The sequence below is a fragment of the Fusarium sambucinum genome, chromosome III (genome assembly GCF_050947815.1).
Source record: "Fusarium sambucinum isolate potato_lamoka chromosome III, whole genome shotgun sequence".
NCBI lineage: Eukaryota > Fungi > Ascomycota > Sordariomycetes > Hypocreales > Nectriaceae > Fusarium > Fusarium sambucinum.
The window spans coordinates 4,748,073-4,766,383 of record NC_139292.1 but is presented as its reverse complement, the minus strand read 5'-3'; the positions used below and the strand labels follow the sequence as shown (position 1 = coordinate 4,766,383).

General features: G+C 48.3%; 6 protein-coding genes across 6 annotated transcripts; 3 read left to right on the top strand and 3 right to left on the bottom strand.

The window, feature by feature from the left end:
* Window positions 1-946: 946 nt before the first annotated feature.
* On the bottom strand, window positions 947-1,660 carry FSST1_011778 (uncharacterized protein; the record flags this gene model as incomplete). Its single annotated transcript, XM_083234942.1, has 1 exon — window positions 947-1,660. The coding sequence occupies one exon, from the start codon at window positions 1,658-1,660 to the stop codon at window positions 947-949; it is 714 nt and encodes a 237-aa protein (XP_083081474.1).
* Window positions 1,661-4,124: 2,464 nt separating this feature from the next.
* FSST1_011777 (uncharacterized protein) lies at window positions 4,125-4,641 on the top strand (the record flags this gene model as incomplete). Its single annotated transcript, XM_083234941.1, has 2 exons — window positions 4,125-4,206; window positions 4,286-4,641. 2 exons carry the CDS (start codon window positions 4,125-4,127, stop codon window positions 4,639-4,641), a joined length of 438 nt encoding a protein of 145 aa, XP_083081473.1.
* A 674-nt stretch (window positions 4,642-5,315) lies between these two features.
* On the bottom strand, window positions 5,316-6,908 carry FSST1_011776 (nucleic acid/nucleotide deaminase domain-containing protein; the record flags this gene model as incomplete). Its single annotated transcript, XM_083234940.1, has 3 exons — window positions 5,316-5,431; window positions 5,477-6,364; window positions 6,413-6,908. 3 exons carry the CDS (start codon window positions 6,906-6,908, stop codon window positions 5,316-5,318), a joined length of 1,500 nt encoding a protein of 499 aa, XP_083081472.1.
* A 1,186-nt stretch (window positions 6,909-8,094) lies between these two features.
* Window positions 8,095-10,902, top strand: FSST1_011775 (ankyrin repeat-containing domain protein; the record flags this gene model as incomplete). Its single annotated transcript, XM_083234939.1, has 1 exon — window positions 8,095-10,902. One exon carries the CDS (start codon window positions 8,095-8,097, stop codon window positions 10,900-10,902), a length of 2,808 nt encoding a protein of 935 aa, XP_083081471.1.
* Window positions 10,903-13,603: 2,701 nt separating this feature from the next.
* On the top strand, window positions 13,604-15,191 carry FSST1_011774 (formate dehydrogenase (NAD+); the record flags this gene model as incomplete). The annotated part of the gene is made up of 3 exons (XM_083234937.1): window positions 13,604-13,606; window positions 13,672-13,719; window positions 14,145-15,191. 3 exons carry the CDS (start codon window positions 13,604-13,606, stop codon window positions 15,189-15,191), a joined length of 1,098 nt encoding a protein of 365 aa, XP_083081470.1.
* A 690-nt stretch (window positions 15,192-15,881) lies between these two features.
* Window positions 15,882-17,774, bottom strand: FSST1_011773 (amino acid permease-domain-containing protein; the record flags this gene model as incomplete). Its single annotated transcript, XM_083234936.1, has 2 exons — window positions 15,882-16,709; window positions 16,761-17,774. The coding sequence occupies 2 exons, from the start codon at window positions 17,772-17,774 to the stop codon at window positions 15,882-15,884; spliced, it is 1,842 nt and encodes a 613-aa protein (XP_083081469.1).
* Between the last annotated feature and the right edge of the window lie 537 nt (window positions 17,775-18,311).

Genomic DNA, 18,311 nt, shown 5'->3' with positions numbered 1-18,311 from the left:
TGGGACGGGCCTGTTGGGCGGCTTCTGTAGGTGCTTGTTTTTCTTTGTCATTGTTGGTGAAAATTACGACGGGCCAAGAACGAGTCAAGGCCAGAAGTAAAAGACGATAGAATAAAAATGACTCTATAAGTAAGCATCAGCATATGTGCTGTATATTATATCAACAGGCTATAAACTAGATAGAAACATCCAGACTTGATAGAAAACTCGGACAAGGTGGTAAGGCAGAATCGATCGGTGCTGAGAATGCAGAAAGAGATGGGAGGGAAACGGTAGAAAGACTCAAGTGGACATATAGAGGCTCCAAGAGCAACCTTATTCTCACACAATATGGGTTGTGGAAGGTTTCGGTTACTCTAATTGAGCAAAAATCAAGTACATAGGTAGTAATCGCATATCTAAGTGGCAAAACAAACTGACTCAAGCATACAGCCTCTCTTCCGTTTTGGTACATCAAGCCCATTCCTCTTGTCCAAAAAGGATGTGCCACTAACAAACCAACAAAGGATTTGGTGGAGTTTGAGTTTGTGTGCCTGGCAGCACCTGATGGTTGACTTTTACGGAGACAAATCCACTTACTATCTCCACTGCTTATTTTGTCCCCCGCGATTACCGGAGAAGAAAACGCTGAGAGAATTAGATGCAATTGCCATTATTTCACGGTCTTTGTTCTCGGTTAGCCTTCGAACTATCCAGCTGCTTGGCAAGTCTAGATCCGGTTGCGAGTGCAGTTTGTACAACCCACATTTGCCTCACCGCTGGATTTCTCGATACGGGAGGTTCACGATGCATGCATGGAAAAAGTTGAGACATACAGATAATTTGTTGTACAATATTAAAGCTATTAATGCCAATGCTAATTATAGAGGCTATTCAAAAGCAATCATTACCCATTCATCATTATTAAATCCATCTCGTTGTTTCCTATTAATTTAAAAGTCTCAGCCTAGGGACTGTACTTCTTCCACTCAATCTTGGAGACGTCCTTGTAGCACTTGGAGTCGAGGGCGTACTTGTGACTCGAGTACGATCCCTTGGGGAGAGACTCCAGCTCGTCGCACTGGGGCACAAGGCGAATGGGTGCACAGCCCTTAGGAATGTTGCGCTGAATCTTGTCGTTCTTGTCAATGGTGATGCGTGCTTGCTCAATGACCACGAACTTCTTGCCACGGTAGTACTCTATGCTCTTGTTGCAAGCGACAAAGGTCTCGGGCAACAAGTAGGTGTATGGGTCCTCAGGCTGGTTCAATTGGACACCAGCGGTACCAGGCTCGAAGTTGAGCGTAGCACCGAAAAGATTCTTGTTCTTCTTATCGGCAACGAGACCAATACCGTTGGGAGTCAGGGGAGTACCGCCGTCGCTTATTACGGTAGCCTCGCCGTTTTGACGCTCCTCTTTTGTGCCGTTCTGGTAGAAGATGCGGCCGTCCTTCTCGCTGATACCGAGAAGGGCGAGGCCGGCTCCAGTGTGGATGCCGGTGAGCTCGAAGTTTTGGATGGGAGGATCAAAGTCTAGCGAGGGATCTGTGACGTTGACGACAAGCTTGAAGCCCTTTGATGTCGAGCGTGATGGATATTTTGGGTCCTTGACGATGTGAGGCTGGACCGGTGAGGCCGCTGCAAGGCCGATAAGGCTGAGGAGGAAGGTTGATGTGAGCATGGTTTGTGTGTTGTTCGAGATGTAGAGCGAGGGCGGAAAAGTCAAGATGGGAGTGTTTATTCGAGGGGTGACGAGGAAGAGTGAAATGATGGTCTGTATAGACTGTTCAGTAGAGTCTTTAAGGATTGATAATATAAAAAAACCAAGAAACAAAAGTGAGGGGGATCGTATCGGTTCTTAAATGCCACCTCAAAAGATCGCCCTCAGCTGGTCGGTCGATGTAACGATGAAGTTTCTCTCTTGGCCTTGACTGGCCGATCAAGGTGGCTGGCTAGCGTGGGATGAAGGTGGATCCTCCATGAGCCGAGAGACTAGGTAGAGGCCCGCTACAGTGGATCTTTTAGAGGCTCGGGCGACTTTAGCGAATGGCTACAGGGATCGCCGGTGCGGGGAGTCCCCTGTGGACCGCTGCACGGCCAAGTCGGGGCCCTGAGGGCTTGGCTCAATACGAGGGTGTTGCCGTGACTATTTCGTCATTGGATAATTTTCCTCATGTCGGCCGATACCGCTTCAGGAGCCGCAACCAACAAGAAAGAGGACTGACGATGTTTATGTCTCTATCATTAACTTCCATGATCCATCATCATACATGTCCTTCGTATCTTCTTGGTCTATGGATGCTCTACTTCAAACTCATCAAATGAACATCGCATAATGAGATCCAGTATTCCTGACGTCAAGAAATTATGATGTTCATTTCGAAACATGACGAAAATCCACCACAAATCCGGGGATCCCAGCAATTGACGATCTGATATCTCAGTATCCATAATTGGCCTCCGTTTTCTTGTCACTCAACTTGCTCTGTACTGCAAGACAGAAAAGAAATGCCAATCGTGCGTGTCGTCACATGCCGTGATATCAATCCATTGGTGTCTTTTCTCGCCGATGAAAACCCAAATCTGTGGATCTGTTGGACTACAGTGGACAAACATGCACAGGCGAGACCGATGCCAAGGAACAGGATACGGATGCTCTTTGTTTGACAAGTGATAGGATCAACAGGAGCAAAATGCACTACTTTCAGCCCCGTATCACACGAAATGGCGGCCTGTTCAGTGGGCTTTTGTCATACGTTAAACTCATCGCGTGGCATTGCAGCCGCAGCAGGGGTTGAGGCTACTCATCCTCAACGCTCCATGACGTTTATCTTTACCATCTCAACAAGACCATTACGAACATGGCGGTTTCATGTTTTCGGATATGATATCAGCGGTATCTCTGGCAAGTGTCATAGCGATGATCTTTCGTACCTTTGCTTCATTCATTATATCATAAATATGGTTCGCATCTCACTGAGTGGTGATCTACAGCAATCATCGACAAAAGATCGCAGAAAACATGCATGAGAATGAGACGAGGCCCGAGCTTTACGTTAGGGTACACTCTGTACAGCCTCAGCCTCAGTCTCGAGGAATTTTGGTGCGCTATTACGCAGCTAAATTGAAGCATACCGTTACTTGACAGACAGTTCAAAACCCCATCATGATCATATGACGCGGACTAGACCAGATCTCTCATGATGTGAGAGGGTCTCATGGTTAGATCAGGTCTATTCTTGACAACCATATTCTCCATATTTCTTAGTCTAAGGATTTTGCATTGCTCATGCTTTCAACGGCTTGGTTCTGCTGTGGGGGCACATCGACAGTCTAGACCTGGTGGAGTTGACGACGTCCTCCATTCTTTGTATTCCACTTGTTATACTTTGTGAAGTTGTTTTACCCCAAATTGTGGCTTTTCAATGACATCGTTGGGTGGATTATTGCAACGTTTGTGAGCCGAAGAGATAGGGTATTAAATGTCGGTGTCGGTTGGGAGTCAAGAGCGTGAAGTCTCTTGCTGCAGTCTCGAGTTAACAGTATCAATATCCATTGGGGTTATTATTAGACATGGGTTGACAGGTGTTGGCTGCAGACTTATTCCAGTTCGCCAGGCACAAGTCTGATCGGTCAACTCTCATCTCCCATCTCCAATAAGCACTCAGGGCACTTTCAGTTGGAGCGCACCCAAAACGCCCTTTTGAGTTATCTCCAAGTCATCGTCTGTTTCTCTGTTTGGTTCATATGAAGTACCTAGTCTAAGTCAAAGCTCCCGTAGCCCCGAGCTGCATGCAACCAACCCTCCTCATAAGCCAATTGCATTCAGCCAAGACAGGCAGGCCTCCCCTAGCGGGTATTTTTACACTTTTCAACCAACCGACCAACCATTTGCCCATGATATGACTTTTTTACCTGTGATTGAGGGATGTCAGGGCTTTGATTGGAACTTGCCGTGCCAAGAGGTTGCAGAAATGCCTTTTCAAAGTGTCATTGCTGATTATCTTTGCGCAATGGAAAGACTGAGAGGGGAAACACTCTATCTTTGGAGAGTATTATCGCAAAATATAAGCCAGCTCCCCTCGCCAGTTAACTATCCATTGACAAACCATCTTTCTTTCAATGTGAATAATCTAGACTAGTTCATGAGCGACTATCAATCAGTACCCCAGACTCAGGACGGGTCTACGGAACAGAGTTTCGTAGGCTCGGACTATGCATTCGATGGTAAGTGTTCATCTCGAGTCATTATTTGGGGGTTACTCCACCAGTCACTTGTGCTGACGCTGCACCGACCCGTCTCTAGTCCCCGGAGCTGACTTCGGCGGTTTTTCTTTACCTCTGGTGACATCTCATCAGAATGTGGATCAATGGCTTCATGTGAGCTCTTGGTCTCAAGACGCCGCTTCTCTTGGCTCGATGAACCAAGAGGGTATGTTTGGTACGAATGCGGGTTCAGCGCCTTTGTCTTGCGACAGCTTCTCTGAAATTGATCTTTCTTCGCCGATGATTGGGATTGATTCGCATCTCAACGACATCGGCTCAGCTCAGTTTGCGTTTTCAAGTCCTCCGGTACCGTTTCCTGATCTTCCCACCGTCTCGGATGATGTTTCCAATGTGGCATCGCCCACTGGTTCACCAGTCACCGCAGCCGCTCTATAGAGCGTAGGTTCAGCGTGCGACCAGACGAACGATACCATTCTTGACTCCTCATCTACGGCGTTGGGAAACGACGGGATACCAGCACATTCGTTTGATGTCGTTGCTTCAGACTTCAGTTCGTCTCCTGCTGACAACAACTCGGGCTCCAATATAACCAGCAATCAGACGTTCAGAGAAGATCCCGCCATTCGTTTGAAAAACAACGAGTTTGTAGAGCATGAAAAATGGCTCTGCATTTGGCCTGAATGCGACAGGTTCTTTAAAGAAAATCGCATGAGGAAGTGAGTTCAAGCCCTCCTCTCCTCTCCTCTCCTTTTCACCGCTAACCTCGGATCTAAGTAATCATCTTCGAACGCATCTGAAACCTGTTCACTGTTCGTGGTCTGGCTGTAACTTTCGGGATTCTTGTCAGAAGGATATGCGCCGGCATTACAGAACGCATCGCTCGCGAAAAACTGTCCAGTGTCGGTTCTGCGATAAGTGGTTCACTCGGAAATGCAACTTGAGTAGACATGAGCGAGAGATGCATGGTGGGAAGAAGAGAGTCAGGAGGTGATAGTTGGTAGTAATTTGGTAGTAATCTCCAAACACACACCTTTCAGTATTTATCTTTGTCAGGCTATATCCAATGTAATAACCCATCACTATATGGTACTTGTTTACTCAACTTGAAATTACCAATCTTCCAAGCCTACACCCCCGTCAGATTCATCTTCACTATGTTCATATGTGAGATCAACAAATCCATCGCTGAACCCACCTTCGTTCAAGTGTGCCAGCGAAGCAGAGTCTATGGGCGTCAGTCTCTAACATGTCAAATGCAAATAAAACTCACCCTCACTCCATCCTTCATCATCACCAGATATTTCCTGAGATTCGGAAAGACCAAATGCCGCCATACTCGACGTAACGTTCGTCATAGAGTCCGGCTGCCACGGGTTAGGTTGTTGTTGGCTGACAATTTGCATCTCCACGGCCTTGCCCAACTCGCTGCTGAGCATTGCCAACACCCGACGCTGATCCAACCAATACATATTCTCCCTGCCACCGGGTAACTCCACGGGCCTCCAATTCAGGTAGGGTTTTTGATGGGATTCCGGTTCCACGAACATCCCGGGGTGATGTCTAAAGTAAAACTTGCAACAGAGGCACGCAAGCTTACTGCAAGCTATGTATCGATCACTTCCCACAAAGTTGCGTCGATTGCGGTGAAACTCCTCCAGCATTTGAACCTCAGAATGCACGCACAGCTGGCCTGAATCCCCATCGTACATGTTCTTGATCGCCTCTTCAAGATTCATTGGGCCACTCAACCAGGCAACGTAGCTCTGCATACCCTCAAGACGGGGGTCGTTGGCTGGCAGCATTCTTTTAACTATTGAGTTCAAATTCGTCAGGCCATCCGCAGGGGGGACCTTTGCTGGGATCGGAGCATCCACTCGTCCTATTTCGTATGAATTGAGAAGCGACTCTAGTAGAAGAGAATCTTGAACTAAGTGTGTAGATACGCGCACTCTCTCAGCTAGGCGGCCGACGAAGTGTCTGACGGCTCGGAATGTCTTCGCAATCTCCGAGGGTGCCACGTTAAGCTGCTGGCTCAAAGTTCTCAGAGTTGTCATTTGAGGGTCGTGTCGAGCGTCGTAGGCTATCTGACATAGAACAAGAGTATCAGTTTCTGTGGAATATGAGAACTGAGACAGCCACTTCAACAATGCGTTTTTCCCTGGATCTCTGTTAGTTACATCTGTTTCCTAGGTTGAGTTAGACTTACCAGGCTGTTGAACTGTGTCAGTATCCAACTTGAGGTACTCCTCACAGTGTCTGGTAGCTCTATGTAACAACTTGCACTCTTTTTTTAGTCTCGGTGCAGCAAACTCGGCGCATATCTTTGCGAGTTTATTCTGCAAAGCTTTCTGCTCTCCCTCGGTCTCTTTAGGTTCCTCTCTTAGCAATTCGAGTACTTCGGTAAGAAACGATATAACTTTATCATTCGGAGTTAAGTTTGCTGCAATCCAGAACACGACACTTTTCTGCTTGTTCTCGAGAGCCATGGAAGTCGTGGTATCTCCCCCTTTTCTGTAATCGCAGATAAAGCTCAAGTTCTTCAAGAACCTACGCCTAGCATCTTGAAGAGTGGTGGGAACATGAGCATTGACAGCGTGAGGGCCATCTACTCGTTTGAGAATGTGAAAGAGGGCAAGGTTCTCAAAGAGCCGTGAGAGTATCTTGTCATATTTGTCCAGTCGCGGTTTTCCGACACCGACCATGTTGCAGGTTTACCTTTTGGGGCGTATTGATTGTAATGACAATGCTAGGAGATGTTTGATGAGGGAAAACAGGCTTCTGCCACCACAAGCCCGAATACTTTATATATGATGCTGCCTCCCCTATTCTTAGTATGCCTAGAGCCGTGTTTAATTCAAGGGTGTAAAGCCTTCCATCCAAGCCCCCCTCATATATCTGTTGGTCGGCTTCCCACATTAGAATAAAAGGCAGAATTGGGCCGACTATGGTCTCTACTGGGGCTGTGTTTCCTCACGATAGCGTGATATTTGCATGTGACTCTATCAAATAAAATGGAACAACGAGGGTTTTGGTTCTTCACTGTGTCCTGTTCATTTTAGGTATCTGACCAAGTTGCTGTCCATTTCCTAATGTTACACTGATTTTGAAGTTGTAACTCTATAGGCTGATCACGTTAGACAGAGCCCGTCTTTGTGACATATGGCTTCCAGAAGGCAACTCCAAGCGATGATATTTACCTGCTTAACTTCGAGCTCGGGCTCAGGATAATTGTCAGAGATATAATTGCCATCAGTTCATACGTGAATGTTTCAACTAAACAATCCATTACTAGCGTCCCAGACGCTCGGGCAGTTTTTCCACAACTATGATCTGCATTTAGTGGACCGGCCCTCGAAGCGATAGTGAAAGCGTACCTAACTTTGCGGGACACTCGTCATCGAATTGCGGGGGCAACTTCAAGTGCCACAGGAACAAAGGAACTGCACAACAGGTAATTAGGCCAATCTATTGGATGCCTTAGAGATTAGTATCCTATATCAAACGTCTTTTACAATGAAGGAGTAAATGAACCACTAAATAATTATAATAATAATAGAAATTATATCAACTATAGCAGACTGATTAGCACGGATAAATAGCATCTTAATAGCAGGGATCACCAGTGTTTTTTTTTCTTCATCGTAATTGTTTGTTTCCATCTGTGAAGGTCTCCTTCCTTTTTTTTACACCTGAAAATTCTCCGGGCGGGAACACCATCCCCAGTACAGGACCTAGAAACCTCCTCAGTGGTCCCCTCATTGCCTTAGTAGCTATCTCAACTTTTTTCCCCAGTTCTTTATTCTCGTCTGTCCTTGTTTTATTTTTCTTTATTTCCTTCCCTTCATCCACCAACTTCGAATCGACCGGTTCTTCCTCCTGTCACTTGCCATGCCTTCGCTCGACGGGCTTCCCAATGAGGTCCTTCACAACATCGCCTCGTTCATAAATAAGAAATACGATATAGCTGCCCTCTCGCGCACCAACCGACACTGGTACGATATCGCAAGCCCGATTCTATGGAAACGCGAAGCTCGATCTGATAGACCCGGCGCCCTACACTGGGCAGTCGAGAAGGGAGATGTCAGAGTCTTGCGCCGTGCTCTAAAAGCTGGTGTCAGCCCTTCACGTCTCGCCTACACACATAGACCCAAACCTCGCATCCACCCTTCGCATAAGTGGTACAACTACCATTCGAGTTACTACGATGATCCTATGTGGAGAGTTCAAGACGACGATCAATCTGTTGACTTGGATGCATCATACGTGCTACATGACGCTTGCGATTGCTTCGAAAGTGGCTGCGATGACGGCATCTTCAGTGATTGCAGATGGGAGGCTATACATGTTGCTGCAAGCAAGGGTCGGATTGACATGATTGAGATCCTCCTTGATGCTGGCGCTTCCATTGACGCGCCGTCCTGGGGCGTGTGCTTGTGTCGTCCGCACTTGCCTATCGAAGCCTTCAGCGAGTCACAGGCCGTCGACGAAGGAGAACTTGAAGATTTACACGGAGGAAACTGGACTCCCCTACATGTCGCTATATGTCACAAAGAGTTCGATACGGCGAAATTCCTTCTGAAACGCGGGGCTTCAACGGTTATATATCAAGGAATTGACTTTGAGCTAGATCCCAATGCTTGGAGAGATGACGATGTTGCTCACGACTCGAGTCGGTTCAAACTGACGGCCCTGCATCACGCTGCCAAACACGATATGCTGGATTTAGTAAAGTTTCTTCTGGACGAAAAGCACCAGGAAGATATCAATGTCGAAGGACCATTCATGGGCACCCCATTATTCCAGGCCATATGGTACGGTCGCTGGGACACAATAGTTCCATTTCTTCTCGAGCATGGCGCCGACCTGAACAGAAGACTTATCGAGACGCGCTTGACCCCGCTCATGATGGCCTGTTTCTCACGTCGTTTTGATGACGCCTCCAAACTCATTGACTTGGGCGCAGATGTTAGTACTTTGTCAGTGCATCGCTTCAGTATTCTTCACTTGATCCTTGGGTCGCGTCGATTCCGGCCGGAAGACTTCTTCGACCCTCTCGCTCCCCCCACGAAACCTCTGAGCAACACTTCTGAGGCCGAAATTATCCAAAAATTTATTGCCAAGGGTTTCGATGTCAACGCAAAGGAAGCCGTTCTCGGAATGACACCACTCATGGTTGCAAGTGCAGGCTGCAACACCGACGCCATACAAGCGTTACTCGAGGGCGGTGCCGATGTCAACGCGTGCGATAATGATGGCCTGACTGCACTTGCACGCGTTGGCGAGACAGCTGAAGGCTCTTCTATTCTTGGTTTATACGATTCTGCAAAGATGCTGCTGGATGCGGGAGCAACATTTCAGGATTCATTGGATGAGGTTACTCCTTTGAACATCATTTGCTCTCGACAATGCGAGCCATACTTCAACCGCGAGTGGGACGATCAACACGCTGCTCTGGTCAAGCTACTCATCGAGCACGGCGCCAATCCAAACGAGAAAGGAGTTTCTGAGGCTCGCCCTTTTACAGCGGCCGTCGTGCATGGAAACCTGAACCTCGCACAAGCAATTCTGGAGAACGGCGGTCGGCCGGAAGAAGGCGACCTAGAAAGTATCCTCGCAGCGTCTGTGCATGATTCGTACGATGATGGAAAGACCGAGTTCATCCTACGCATCGATTATTCTAAACACGGCATGACAAGGCCATCGGAGGAGTTCTTGCTGGACCTCTTGAAGAAAGCGCTCGATGAGCAACTTTGGACAAGGGCGGCTGATCTGATGAAATCAGTGGCGGTACCAAAGGAGCTCTGCGAAGGACTAATCTATCGCTGCTTGGAGAAGCCTTCGCCAATCGCTGATGAGCCATCGAGTCTGATTCAAATACTTCTTGACCGGGGCCAAGACCCCAATGAGCTGTTCAATGAAGAGCCTCCGTTGTATTACAGTTTCAAATCAGCCTCCTGCTGGCGGACAACACCTGTGTTGGTGAATGCAGGTGCGGACATCTACATGCCGACAAAATCTATGCCAGACGGGGCTTTTATGTATACTATTACCAATGGGTACCAACCACAAGCATGTCAAATCCTTCTAAAGCATCCAAATGCACTGCGCGACAAACCAGAACGACTGCATCGGGAATGTTGGTCATCTCTTATTTTTTGGGAGCCTCGCAAAGGTATTCGCGAGGTTGGGCAGCCAAATTTCTATCACATACCACAACTCAACTGGTCTTTTACAAACCAATTGATCTCCGCTGGGTTGAGAACTGACGTGAAAACACTGGATGACAAGGACGTCAAGGAACTCGTGGAGCAAGCGATTCCGAAGAACGAGGTCTTGAGGTTCGAGGGCCGAAAGGTCCTGGAAGCACTTGATATTGTCTACACTGAGCCTACGGTGATAGAGATGCTCAACGCCATCGGAGGAGATGAAGAGGATCCCGAGGATTTCGAGTACGGCTCGGTGAGCGACGAGATTGACGACACAGACGATTCGGATCTCGATAGCGAAGGTTACGACGGTCTTGACTTTTTCCCTGGCTTTATGGAAGGCGAAGAAGACGAGGAAAACGACCAAGGAGATCAGGACGGCGAAGGCGAATGGGGCGAGGGGGGTTATTCGAGTGATTCCGATGACGATTATGACGATGATGGACATATACCAATACCTGTCCCTTTTTTGCTTGGACTTCTCATGTAGGACATACGGACTGGGAAAAGGGTGGTTCAGTGTGGTTGTTTTTGCTTGAAAGTGACCCGACAGGGGAGGTAAGGATTTCAGCGAGTTGTCCATGGATATGGACCATACCTTCGGACGGCGCTTTACGGATCTTGATAGCCGGATTTTGGGACGTGTGATATCCTTGAGCTTTCATGTTGCAATCAAATGGACGAAACTGCCTTTGCGGGCTGAAAACTCAGGCATAAGATTTTTCATCTCGCGATGCAGGCCCAAGTGATCAGGCTGGTTGGATTGGACTTGCTTGTGTGAAGGTGAAGGTGTCAAAGACTTTGGCTTCCCATGAATCGCAAAGACGTCGTGCCTAGAGTATTGAGTTTCGGATATGTCTCGTCATCTGAGTTTAACAGTAAATTGTAAACGTCGAGTTGCGGAGACGGTATTCCCGACGTCGGCTTCAGACTCCGGCGGGGAGACGACCACCACTAACGCCAGGGGCAACTGAACAGCCTCACAGACTAGGGAGACTAAAGTCCTGTTACTCTTACCTGACAGGTCGGAGATGTTACGGCGTTGTGGGACCTGCCGACCTAAACAGTCACAAGGGAGACCCGAGAACCTTGAAGGTTGGATATAGTCGCCGGTTGTCCGGAGATAACTATAGGGTATTTCACATGAGAATATATGGAGGTGTGAGTTATTGGACATTCAGACAAATGAGCGTGCAGGTTTAATGATAAATTAATAAAAAAGTCTTATAATATTTCGAAACTACTGTGAGGCCATACTAAATAGTCGTATGAATTTACATCGCGCTCATAATTCAACTTGGAAAAGGTCACTTCTCTGGCCAACATCAAAACCCACATGAGAATGCGGGGTAATATTTCCAAGTAAGCTCATAATCCAAGGTTACCTAACTACCTAGGTAGTTTGGGTCATGCACACGAATGTGAATAGATTGAATCCAGAAGCTTGGCTCGTTGCTATGTGGCATTGCAAGTTTATCTTTCACAGTTATCCCGGAGATGAATGTGCGAATAGGTTGCCCCGCATCCAAATCGGAGAACGGGGCACTACGGCCGGGCGGCGGGATGCCGAATAGCGACGGACAAGGAAAAAAAGGGCTCTAGTTGGACGAGAACAGAATGGAATTACAAACTAATAATTTTGATGTTTGAGGCTTGTCAATGAACAAGGGATTGTTGCGGGATTAGAACACGGCATGCAGTATGAGACGAGGGGAGACGTTCGGTGTTTGTGATTGCAGGGTGATCAATTGCTATCAGTGTAGTTGTTCTGTTATCAGAACTTCAGTGGATAAGTAAGTACTAAGTCGGCCCATCTGTGGTTCTGCTCAACATATATCATCATTGATATCATCTTTCCAGCGGATTCATGCCCTTGATAACCCAGATCCCACAATCGACCTCCGTAATATTGGAGCCCGAATAGATTTACGTAGTATGTATGTGGGAGATTGCAGTGCAGCAGTAGCTGTTACGGCATCATCCCTCCATCATGATCAATGGTCCCCCACTTACACGATCCCATGGCATGTCATGTTAGCGAGCGGACATTATGTCCCTAGCTTGTTCTTTCTCCAACGGAAAAAGATTCGAATGTTCTCTCAATTGGAGAAGCCTCAAGCCCATAATGTAGGTAGTTTAAATTGTTCCAAAAGACGGGCAAGTCTACCGCACCTGCCGTGTCGTGTCGTGTCTTGCTGTACTGTTCAGTTGAAGCTCTGAGGGGAGGTTGGATCAACCCCGCTTCCCTCCGTCGTACCGTACAAAAGAGGCAGTTTCGATACCCCACCTCGACAGGGCCTCAGGCAAGATCGCTCCCCATGATTGGTTCATGGCTACAGCTCCTGTCCTCCACCTTGAGCTCTCCCCAGTCAAGGTTAAGTCATAGCAAACTCCGAACACCGAGATATGCCCTCCATCATGGAAGAGCCATACTTTCCTCTTCCGGTAAGCCCATTCTCAAGAGAGTGTGGTCGCACTCACACGCGCTCCCCCGCTCTAATCTGTCGCGGCGCTTTCATCTTGGGGCGGCATCTAGCGGTTCATCGGCCGGTCGCCGTGGTCAAGATACTTGTGAAAAGCGCCAATTCACCACTGTAAGACATGTATCTCATGGGGTTCGCTATTCAGAGTCCGGTCTCCTATCGGTTGCCATTCTCGGCGCTTGTAGTCGCCTCATCCTCTACCCAGCTCTATGGAGATGCAGATGGAAAAGCTTCCAGACTTTGACACCTACCGAACCATTACTGCACTCTACTGCTCCGTACACACATGCCATGACCCCTGACCCCTCCTCTTAGGCTCAGAATGCCGACAGCTTCGGGATTCGCGGGATCGATGGAGGTTCGCTGTTAGGCTGTGTGAGCGAGTCCTCGGCCGACCTTGACCGTGCCACGGTTCCTATCCCGTTCATGGCGAACATGCAGCAATCCATTCATTGCACTGCAGTGCGTGAGACGTGGATCCTTGGCTGTTTCCGTGTTGTCTCGTGTGGAGAGCATCCATCACACACTGGGTGCCCGTTACTTGGTGACAAGACGCATAGCCATGGCGTTCCATCGAGAGCATAAATATCTGGCATTGGGCCCTCGATATTCTACTTTCTTTCCTCCTCACTCTCATCATCATCATCATCTTTCTTCCTTCTTCTCACCTTTCCAACAAAACAAACAACCCTTTTCACAACCGCCAAAATGGTAAGCATTCTCCTCTAAACCCACTTCTCCAATATCCTCTTGAGCCTCATCTAACACATCAACAGGTCAAGGTTCTTGCAGTTCTCTACGACGGTGGCCAGCACGCCAAGGATGTATGTTTTCCCATGTTTCTTTTACAGCTTGATTTCTCTTCACTGTCCTGTCAATTACCTTCAATGGTCGTTGATTCTACCTCAAACACTTCCACATCTACCGACAACCACAACATCTCCCCACACACCATCTCTCCACGCTTGTCGATCTCAAACGCGGGGAAATGGTCTCACTACATGAGAATCAGCCACTATCAGCCTACTGATGCGGGGCAATGTCTGGGCAACATCTGCAACAGCATCAGGGAGTAATGCTTAGGTGGCAGTGTTTAGCTTCGTGGCTCTCATGTGGTTTACACTGCAGGCGCCTGGAGTGACAACAATGCAACCCAACCTACACCCAATGTTTCAGTCCTGCATCATTACCCCTCAACCACTTCTCAAATCGTATCTTCATGGCCAACAGCAACTGACATGCTTCATAGCAACCCCTCCTTCTCGGAACCACTGAGAACGAGCTCGGCATCCGCAAGTGGCTCGAGGACCAAGGCCACACTCTTGTCACCACTTCCGACAAGGACCGCGATGGTTCCAAGTTCGACGAGGAGCTCGTGGATGCTGAGATTATCATCACCACTCCCTTCCACCCCGGTTACCTGACCGCTGAGCGCCTGGCCAAGGCCAAGAAGCTTAAGCTTGCTGTTACCGCTGGTATCGGCTCCGACCACGTCGATCTCAACGCTGCCAACACAACCAACGGCGGTATCACCGTCGCTGAGGTCACTGGCTCCAACGTCGTCTCCGTTGCTGAGCACGTTCTCATGACCATCCTCGTCCTCATCCGCAACTTCGTCCCTGCCCACGAGCAGATTGAGGCTGGTGAATGGGATGTCGCCCACGCTGCTAAGCAGGAGTTTGATCTTGAGGGCAAGGTTGTCGGTACTGTCGCTGTCGGCCGCATCGGTGAGCGCGTCCTCCGCCGTCTCAAGCCTTTCGAATGCAAGGAGCTCCTCTACTTCGACTACCAGCCCCTTTCTCCTGAGACCGAGAAGGAGATTGGCTGCCGCCGCGTCGACACTCTTGAGGAGATGCTCGCTCAGTGTGATATTGTCACCATCAACTGCCCCCTCCACGAGAAGACCAAGGGCATGTTCAACAAGGACCTCATCTCCAAGATGAAGAAGGGCTCTTACCTTGTCAACACCGCCCGTGGCGCCATCGTTGTCAAGGAGGACGTCGCCGCTGCCCTCAAGTCTGGCCACCTCGCCGGTTACGGCGGTGATGTCTGGGACCACCAGCCCGCTCCCAAGGAGCACCCTCTGCGAAACGCTAAGAACAACTGGGGCGGTGGTAACGCCATGGTTCCTCACATGTCCGGTACCTCTCTGGATGCCCAGATCCGATACGCCAACGGTACCAAGGCTATCATCGACTCTTACCTCTCTGGTCGCCACGACTACAACCCTACCGATCTCATTGTCTACCAGGGTGACTACGCCACCAAGGCCTATGGTCAGCGTGAGAAGAAATAGATGTATTCATAAAGGAAGGAATGGTATTTACATGATGATGAATAGTTTTGGATCAACTGCATTATAGACGCGGGTCAAAAGTAATCAGCGCTGCAGATAATACAATTTGTTAAAGTTATATAAACCTTCTCTCTCTCATAGTGACCTATTGTATGAAGCATGATGCTCTAATGTTTACTTCGATTGACCTACTACTTTATCTTCGACTTTGAATCATAATAACCCCTTTAAAAGCTAGCATCATGGAAACTTATCAAAGTCTTCTTGAGAAACAGCAGTTCTACTGAAGAAAAAACATCAACCCCGATCATTAGACCTATCATTATCGGCACGTCTCCATCTTGAATTGTATCGTGGGATACTGGGGCAACCAGCATTGTTGGTAGTCCAATATTAATCATTCTATGCGTATAAAATTTGCGTCAAAGAGCTTACAGAAAGCTTGTCAGTGGATTATTTGGGATCAGTTTTGGAAGCAGAATACTTTATTTCATTTTCATCTTATTTTACTTTGTTACTATACTAATAATACACATGCATAGTCGCTATACTGATATGCCTCATTATGTAAGCCATCGTCAAACTTCATCTCGCTATAACTTCATAGGATGTGTTTCGCCGTCATGACATGTACCCGCTGTCATTTTTCTCAAACCCCTATCATGCTGTCGTGCATCTCTCAAATCATGATCATTTCCAAAACTGATACCACTTCTTATCCTCATCGGAATGTCCTCTTCTTCTCAAGACCTGCTCATCGCGCCCTCTGATGCGCCAGAAGTAGACTGGCACACCTGCCACCACGAAGAACACGACCGAGAGTGTCTGGAAGGGCTGCGCAAATACAGCGCGTGTGAGAAGGAAGATACTAACACAACAAAAGATGATGGGTGTAGTGATCCACGTCTTGTAAGGGCGAGGCAGTTCAGGTTCCTTAACACGCAAAACAATTACGCCGAGAACGGTGAAGAAGTAGAAAGCATAGCCGGCTACTCCATAAAACGTGACAAGGGTGCTGAACTCGCCCACAATTATGTATCCTGTTGTAAGAACAGCATTGAGGATGAGAGCGTATATTGGCGTATAAAACAGCCCCGCATCCTCATCGCCAAACATTTGTCTCATCTTACGAGTGAACCAGCTGCGAGTACGCAGGGTGCTGAGCTCATGCTCATGAGGACTGGCTCCAACACCAATAGTGCCAAAGATAGATGGAATATAGCCCTCTTTGCCAGCGGCGTAAGCGAGACGACTGGAGGTGAAAGTTGAGGAGTTGAGAGCACCAAAGCAGCTGGCACTGACGATGAGGGCGAGAACAAGGGAGCCGACAGGGCCAAAAACATGGCTGCCAAACATGACACCAACCGTGTTGGCACCGTCCATACTCTTGAGAGGCAGAACAAGAAAGTAGGCAATGTTAGCTAGGACATAGGAGAGAATAACCAAGGGCATTGCTGTATGGATGACTCGAGGCAAGTCTCGGGCCGGGTTTTGAAACTCGGCAACAACGTAGTTTGTCTAAATTATATTAGCACTCCGGATTCATAATTTAGCACGTATACCACTTACGTTATCCCAGCCGTCATATGCCCAAAGGCCGGCGTAAAGCGCCAGAGCCCAAGCGGACATATCTGTCGATGTGTTGTCAAACAGCGCAGACGGTTTCCAGTCGACTTCTGACTCGCCCTTGAGCGTCTTTCCCGTTATCATCACCACAATACCGGTGATTGTGATCCCGATCAAGGCGATGAACTTCATAAACATGAGTGCATCATTCACCCGCGTGCCCAGCTTTGTGGAAACACAGTTTAAGAATGTCACGATCAAGAGCCCAACGAGCGCAACGGCCTTATTGATCCAAGGGTTGACGTACTCAGCGTCAGGACCAATGAATGCGCGAACGAGATATTCGCCCATGATGATGGCGATGATGGCGGCGCTACCAGGCTTGAGAACCAACATAGCTACCCATGTGAACAAGAAACCAAAAACCTCGTGAAACGTCTTTGCCAAGTACACCTGAGCGCCTCCGTTGAGTGGCATTGCTCCACCGAGCTCAGCGTAGGATGCAGCACCTGTCCATGCAAGGATACCGGCGATGATCCAGACAAGTAGCGCAGCGCCTGGTGAGCCAACTTTACTGCTTACCGCACCTGGCGACGAGAAAATGCCGGAGCCGATGATTAGTCCCACGATTAGTGACAATCCGTTAAGATATGTCAAGTTCTTGCTCTTTTCTAACGACCCCCCACCCAAGCCACCGGCTGGCCTCATCCTGGAGTTGGAGGCACCAATGGGGGCATAGCCTTCAGCGCCTGCGGTTGAGCTCAGAGGGAACATATTGCCCGAGTATTCGAAGGCTGACGTTGTCGAGTATGATCGATGCATTCTCCCAGCGGGGTTTGCGGGATTAGCGCTGTTCAATGGGTCGTCAAGCTCGAGAGATAGTCTTCGCGATGACGATATACTCTGCCGGGACGATATTTCTGTTGCCCCCTCATCGTTGAGCTGGCTCGAACTTGCCAAAGATGCGAGTTCGAGCGAGTCCCTCGTGTTCCCCGGTTGACCGTAAGAGGGCACCATGGTGGTTCGTCTTGTCGTTGTCCTTCCTCTTGTTTAGCGACGGGTCAATCGATATTTCCCCTCCCAGGTATAATCCACCAGTGTTTGAGTTCGGATTTCAGCTGCTAACAGCAAAGGCGCATAACGATTGGGAGTCGCGCAAGTCTCGAGCGTATGTTTTGAGCAGTATCGCAATGGAAGATTCGTGAAGGAGGATCTGTGGGGATCGATGTCGTGTAGAAGCAGATGTCGTTTTTGAAGCGGTCGAGATTAAAGATGGGATATAAAAGTACAATTAAGAAGAAGAGTTAGTTGTATTCATCAATGATCAACTTGATTGCTCATAAAGTCTTTAATTCAGCACCAAAAAGGGGATGTTTGTTTGTAAGTGGGGTGCTTGATGTGGACGAGACAAAGAATGGAAAGGACCAAGATAGGAGACCTTCCTCAATTCATTACGAGGAAGGAAGCTCTGCTTTGTCTATGCAATTGCTTCCTATTCCTTTCCGCGTATGGTCCGAAAACAGCAACGAGCCCCAACCCCCTTGCCGTTTCAAG